Here is a 7,363-nt window from a genome sequence, read left to right as displayed (position 1 = left end):
GGTGGGCGGGACGTAGTATCGTCAGGTTTCCGATCAGATCGGTCAGATCCACCTCTGGCTCCTCCCCCGGCTCGTCCAAATATGGTCACTTCCTGCTCCAAACCGCTCCGAACTATTAAAGATGGTGACGGACAGAACCTGAACTGGAGGATTCATAATGTTCACAAACCAACGATTACATCACTGATGGTTGATGGTTAAACCTGCAGTGTCTCCCCCTTCTGTCAGCGAAAGGAATTACAACAACATGTATCCGTCTCCGGATGCTGTAAAACGGTGGATAAACATGTTTGTGGTTTCCGGGTCTGAAAGAAATCTCATGTGCACCATGTTTATTATCAGTGATACAAAAAAGACTATCAGGTATTTTTTTCAAAAGTTTATTAAAATTTTATCACTCGATTTGCAATTTTTTTCTAATTTCCCAGATTTTACCGCAAAAAAATTCAAAAATTACATTGCAATTTTTTGAGAAAAGCTGCTGAAAACTATCCAACATTTCTGATAGCAACAATAATAAAAAAAAAGAAACCTGGTTGGTTAAAGTGTAACACCACTGATGACCTCTGAGGGGCAGCGAGACTGATGTGAGAAGAAAACGCAGGTCAGCAGAGGCGGGATGAATGTAGCGCTGGAGGTCATGTGACAGGTAGTGATGTGGTTGTAAGGAGGCTGAAGGTGGAGCTAGGTGATGTAAGGCGAGGACTTTTACCCAGAAGGCCGAGGGGCGAGTCAGGGAAACGACAACGTGGATTTATTTAAAGCAAAGTTTTGGTGTGAAACCATAAACTGTAAAAGTGGACGTAGCTTCTTCACTTCTCACGTCACCTACTGACCCTGCAGGAGGAGGAGGAGGAGGAGGAAGAGGAGGAGCTTCAGATAAAGGCGCTCTCTTCATGGATGGATGTTTGACCTTAATTGGAGGAGCAGCTTCATTCAGAGAAGCAGGTCAGAGAGGACTCGTCTCCATCAACGACGGACCAACACCACTCAGAGGAGGCTCAAACTGAGGTCCGTGGTCCTCCGAATGGATTTATCATTTTCCCTTTAAACGCTCTACAGAACACAGATTCGTGTTTTTTCAAGTTTTGTGTCTGTACCTTTAAGGCGACCCTCTCCTCTGATTGGCCGACACGTGTCTGGACCAATCACAGGTGTTCTTTGGTCTTGTTAGCTTGTTATCTCCGTGACAGAACGACCGCTCTGTGTTTTCTTTTCTTTTTTAAGACGCGTTTAGGGCAGACATGTGACATCAGCAAGAGTTTGTGACATCACAAATTTACAGGAAGTCCAAACGTCACAGTTTGTGAACACAGGCTTTCACAGTATTTATAACAACTGGATCGCTTTTATAATCAAAAGAGTGAATTTACACAATAAAAGACCTTTAAGGTGTTAATTGATATTGTATTGAAGGGCTTTGCTGGTCATTATACGGACTGAAAGAATCAGCCAATCAGAGCCCTTGTTGTGGTCGTGCCTGGAACACCTGCTCGTTGTCTTAAGTTGTTGCTGGTAGGAGGTGAGACGAGTCACCGGAGGTTCACTGAATATCTGACGTGTGTGTTCAGACACCAGTAACTCTGTGGTGGTGATACGTAGTTCTGTGCTTTAAGTGTGTATTTATGTGTGAAGTATGTTTCGGTAAGAATTGATCTGTATTAGCATAAAGCTCACCAGTCGAATGCTAATGCTAATCACAAGCTAACGCTCATTAAGCGTTCACTAACCGGAGGCTGAGAAAGCCGGTTATGGCTAAAGTCACGTGCTCCCATAGCTAGCTGTTAAACGATGATGTTGTTCTGTAATGACTGTGAGTGTTTATGTTAAAGTTAAGCTGTACTCAGTGAAGCGATAGTCCTGCTCATTATTTCTGTTCAGTGTGCTGATATCTCTTTGTTTCTGCTTTCTTGTAGAACCACACAATTATACACTCTTATTCTCACACACATTATTACACAACTACACCCACAATAATATGCAATGAAGAAGATTGGAATCACATCGATGCACCGCTGTGGTCACACATCCCCAACCAGCTACAGTTACAGTCCTATAGATATCAAACCCTCATCACAGAAATCTAATTGATTAATAATAACATTAAAAATTATTTTAATATTATATTTATTACAGCTGAGACTAACCCTGGAGGTCAGAGGTCATGTGTGTCTCAGGGAGTCCAGGTGACGACCTCGACAGCGGTCTGAGCGGCTCTCCGGACTTCCTGGTCCTCCTCTGCGTCCTGGCTCCTCCTCACCAGCAGGGGGAGGTGCTCCAGCAGGAGGTGCCGGCCATCCGGAGCTTCAGCCAGCGCGGTGAGAGCGCGGAGGGAGTAGACCACCAGGGCCTTCCTCCTCCTTCTCTTCTCCTCCTCCTGCTCCTCCTCAGACAGCAGGCTGAGGAGGACGGTGATGACGTCCAGACCCAGACACCGCTGTTTACCTGCAGGGGGCGGAGCTTCTGTCAGATCACCTGCTTTTCCTGCAGGTGACGACCATATAAGGACGTGTGTTGGTACCTGCGGTGATGATCGCAACGTTCATGATGACTCCGGCTGCGTTGGTCCGTACGTCAACGTCTTCGTCCTGCAGGAGGTGGAGCAAGACAGGAAGTAGCTCCTCCTCCTCACACACCTGTCGCTTGCCGTCCACGGGGACACTGAAACCAGAGGAGAACTGTAAACAAACAAACAAACACTGGAACCAGAGGAGAACTGTAAACAAACAAACAAACAAACACTGGAACCAGAGGAGAACCGTAAACAAACAAACAAACATGGGAACCAGACAAACAGATAAACAAACAAACAAACAGGTAAACAAAGCCTGGTGTGGTACCTGAGCGCCATCATGGCTGCAGCCGCCTCTCTGCGGATGTCCGGGCGGCGGTGGGACAGTTTGCGTCGGAGCAGCGAGACACCGTCGGAGGACAGAGACGGCTGAGCGTCGAGGCGGGAGCAGCAGGCGATGGTGGAGAGGAGCAGCACCTGCACCTCCTCCTCCTCCTCCTCCTCCTCCTCGTCCTCCTCATGTCTGAGCTTCAGCATCAGTTTAGGGACCAGAGAGAGGAGAGATTCTGCACCTACAAGACGACGCAGGGATTCAAATATTTTGTTGAATTATGATTTAATGATTTAAACTCAGATCAGGTTTTATAAGGTTCATCTTCATATCCAGACCAACATATAGTTTATATAGTATAAATAGTATATATAGTATATTTAGTATAAATAGTATATATAGTATAAATAGTATATAGTATATTTAGTATATATAGTATAAATAGTATATATAGTATAAATAGTATATAGTATAAATAGTATATAGTATATTTAGTATAAATAGTATATAGTATGTATAGTATAAATAGTATATAGTATATTTAGTATATATAGTATAAATAGTATATAGTATATATAGTATAAATAGTATAAATAGTATATATAGTATATATGGTATATTTAGTATATATAGTATCAATAGTATATATAGTATAAATAGTATATATAGTATCAATAGTATATAGTATATATAGTATATTTAGTATATAGTATAAATAGTATATATAGTATATTTTGTATAAATAGTATATATATAGTATAAATAGTATATAGTATATTATATATAGTATATATAGTATAAATAGTATATATAGTATAAATAGTATATAGTATAAATAGTATATATAGTATAAATAGTATATAATGTATAAATAGTATATAAGTATAAATAGTATATAGTATAGTATTAATAGTATATATAGTATAAATAGTACATATAGTATAAATAGTATATAGTATATATAGTATAAATAGTATATAGTATAAATAGTATATATATTATATTTTGTATAAATAGTATATATAGTATATTTTGTATAAATAGTATATATATATATATATATATAGTATAAATAGTATATAGTATATTTAGTATATATAGTATAAATAGTATATATAGTATAAATAGTATATAGTATAAATAGTATATATAGTATAAATAGTATATAAAGTATAAATAGTATATAAGTATAAATAGTATATAGTATAGTATTAATAGTATATATAGTATAAATAGTACATATAGTATAAATAGTATATAGCATATATAGTATAAATAGTATATAGTATATTTAGTATATATAGTATATAGTATAAATAGTATATATATTATATTTTGTATAAATAGTATATATAGTATAATAGTATATATAGTATAAATAGTATATTTAGTATAGTATAAATAGTATATAGTATATTTAGTATATATAGTATAAATAGTATATATAGTATATAGTATATATATTATATATATATAGTATAAATAGTATATATAGTATATATATTATATATAAATAGTATATATATATATATAAATAGTATATATATATTTAGTATATATAGTATATATAGTATAAATAGTATATATAGTATAAATAGTATATATAGTATAAATAGTATATATAGTATAAATAGTATATAAAGTATAAATAGTATATAGTATAGTATTAATAGTATATATAGTATAAATAGTACATATAGTATAAATAGTATATAGTATATATAGTATAAATAGTATATAGTATATTTAGTATATATAGTATATAGTATAAATAGTATATGTATTATATTTTGTATAAATAGTATATATATTATATTTTGTATAAATAGTATATATAGTATAAATAGTATATTTAGTATAGTATAAATAGTATATAGTATATTTAGTATATATAGTATAAATAGTATATATAGTATAAATAGTATATAGTATATTTAGTATATATAGTATAAATAGTATATATAGTATATAGTATATATATTATATTTTGTATAAATAGTATATATAGTATATTTTGTATAAATAGTATATATATAGTATAAATAGTATATAGTATATTTAGTATATATAGTATATATAGTATAAATAGTATATAGTATAAATAGTATATATAGTATAAATAGTATATATAGTATAAATAGTATATAAAGTATAAATAGTATATAGTATAGTATATATATATATAGTATAAATAGTACATATAGTATAAATAGTATATAGTATATATAGTATAAATAGTATATAGTATATTTAGTATATATAGTATATAGTATAAATAGTATATATATTATATTTTGTATAAATAGTATATATATTATATTTTGTATAAATAGTATATATAGTATAAATAGTATATTTAGTATAGTATAAATAGTATATAGTATATTTAGTATATATACTATAAATAGTATATAGTATATATAGTATTAATAGTATAAATAGTATATAATACATATAGTATTAATAGTATATATAGTATAAATGGTATATATGTATAGTATAAATAGTATATAGTATATACAGTATAAATAGTATATGCAGTATATATATACTATATATGTGGAGTACCTGCAGGCAGGAGAGCAAGACGGTTCAGCACTCGATGGACGCTTGTCCTGCAGGAGGACGAGGAGTCGTCCAGCAGCAGAGACAGAGGAGACAGCAGGGAGGAGGTGAGCAGGGCCTGTCTGCAGAGGACACAGAGACGGACAGGAGGACACACAGACAGACAGGAGGGGACAGAGAGGGACAGGAGGAGACACAGATGTTACCGCCCCCCTGAGCAGGTGATGGACAGGTGATGAACAGGTGATAGACAGGTGATAAACAGGTGATGGACAGGAGATGGACAGGTGATAGACAGGTGATGGACAGGTGATGGACAAGTGATAGACAGGTGATAGACAGATGATGGACAGGTGATGGACAGGGGATGGACAGGTGAGTTTACCTGCCGGCGCTGTGGGCCGTCAGCTGGTGAAGCAGCTCGCAGGTCTTTACCTTCACCAACGGATCTTCGTCCTCCAACAGAACCGCCAGCTGCTCCATAAAACCTGCAGAAGAAGAAGGTGCTCGCTGAGACAGGAAGTCCTCCATCATTTATATATATTACATAATATTAAATATTACAGATGAATCATTACTCACAACTTAAACACATAAAATCTAAGTGATGTTTTTATGAACATCCTCACTGGGAAACCAAAATGTGAAGAAACATACAAACACGGTTTAAAAGTGTCGTTACAGCGAAAGATAAAATACTGCACACATCAATCTGAAGTACAAGTACACGAGGTAAAAGTACTTTAACCTGAGTTACATGCACGTACTTGTACTCAGGTTGGAGGTTTTTATTTCATTTTTGTTTTGTTTTGTTTATTCTTTATTTATTTTGCAAATGAAGACTGAAACATTCCAGCTGTTAATGTTTTATTAACCTGTAAACTAAACAAACAGCTGAGTCATCATTTCATTCATCGATTAGTTTATTGTTTATTTTGATCTTTTTTTCATGAAATAATAGTATCAAGTAAAGTCTATGAATAATAAACTGAGGGCTTCTTTTATTTAATTTCAATTAATGAAATGTAATTTAAATATATTTTAGACATTTTTCAATTTGTATTTATTTATATAAACCAAGCGACCAACTGACACATTAATCAGCAGATTAATTCATAACAAAAACAGTCTAATTAGCTGATGTTTTACTGATATAACAATAATAATAATCTTCTAATGTGGTCAAATGGAGGATTTTTAGATGTTAGTTCAACATTTTCAGTCCAGGACATGTTGTTAAACAGCGCCCTTCTTCTGTTAACGGAGGCAGGCTCGGTGAACCTCCGTTAACGGCCTGGTAGAGCTCGGTATTACCTCCGTTAACGGCCTGGTAGAGCAGCTCCGGGTCGTGGACCAGGTCGCAGAGTGAAGCCAGGGCCCGCAGCCTCCTGCCGGGTTCCGGCTTCTGCAGCTCCTCGAACAGCTGCGGCACCGCCCGCCGGCCGAAGGCCACCGGAGCCCAGGTCGGGTCCGCGCGAACACCGGCCATGTGGACAGAAGCTGCGCGTTTAAAAGCTTCAGAGTTTAATGGGGTAAAGTCAGGAGCCTCTGGATCAGCTGGACGAAGACGTGAAACTGTTGCCTGGCAACCGCAGGGAAACGTCACTGCACGGTGATGCTGCGTTCACGGCCTGCTGACCGGAAGTGAATTCAGTGAACCGTGTCATTTACTGGATTCTTCAGGGCTTAAAAGTAGTTCAGGATATTTCTGTGTTTCTGGTGTGTGCTGTACCTTCCTGAGTGTTATTATCATTGTTGTTGTCTGAAGAGCTTCGTGTCACCTGTAAACCAGGTGAAACTCACCTGCTTTTTAGAGCATTTGTAGATCAGTATATATTTATAATAATATATATATATGAGGGGCAGCACGGTGGTGCAGTGGTTAGCACTGTCACCTCACAGCAAAAAAGGTTCTGGGTTCAAATCCGGTCCTGGGCCTTTCTGTGCGGAGTTTG

General features: G+C 35.6%; 1 protein-coding gene across 3 annotated transcripts; it reads right to left on the bottom strand.

The window, feature by feature from the left end:
• Positions 1 to 366: 366 nt before the first annotated feature.
• Positions 367 to 7,241, bottom strand: rsph14 (radial spoke head 14 homolog). Of its 3 annotated transcripts, none has more exons than XM_069725573.1 (6): positions 6,690 to 7,241; positions 5,794 to 5,896; positions 5,412 to 5,530; positions 2,841 to 3,084; positions 2,522 to 2,661; positions 367 to 2,445 (listed from the first exon to the last, which is right to left on the bottom strand). In XM_069725573.1, exons 1-6 carry the CDS (start codon positions 6,895 to 6,897, stop codon positions 2,174 to 2,176), a joined length of 1,086 nt encoding a protein of 361 aa, XP_069581674.1. In that variant the 5' UTR covers positions 6,898 to 7,241; the 3' UTR covers positions 367 to 2,173. The 3 variants fall into 3 exon arrangements, with proteins under 3 accessions (XP_069581674.1, XP_069581677.1, XP_069581676.1); XM_069725576.1 differs by having other exon boundaries at positions 5,412 to 5,458; XM_069725575.1 differs by having other exon boundaries at positions 6,723 to 7,241.
• Positions 7,242 to 7,363: the final 122 nt, after the last annotated feature.

The sequence above is a fragment of the Brachyistius frenatus genome, unplaced genomic scaffold (assembly GCF_029030835.1).
Source record: "Brachyistius frenatus isolate BFR_SWC_R1_liver_20210118 unplaced genomic scaffold, ASM2903083v1 Contig_429, whole genome shotgun sequence".
Taxonomy (NCBI): domain Eukaryota; kingdom Metazoa; phylum Chordata; class Actinopteri; family Embiotocidae; genus Brachyistius; species Brachyistius frenatus.
This window is presented reverse-complemented; position numbering and strand designations above follow the sequence as displayed.

Excerpts from the sequence above, each read along its gene's own strand:
- rsph14 (XM_069725573.1), bottom strand. The coding sequence starts at position 6,897 with ATGGCCGGTGTTCGCGCGGACCCGACCTGGGCTCCGGTGGCCTTCGGC. Across the intron at positions 3,085-5,411 it reads TCTTGCTCTCCTGCCTGCAG|GTGCAGAATCTCTCCTCTCT; the intron begins GTACTCCACATA and ends GTCGTCTTGTAG. Across the intron at positions 2,446-2,521 it reads CGTTGCGATCATCACCGCAG|GTAAACAGCGGTGTCTGGGT; the intron begins GTACCAACACAC and ends CGCCCCCTGCAG.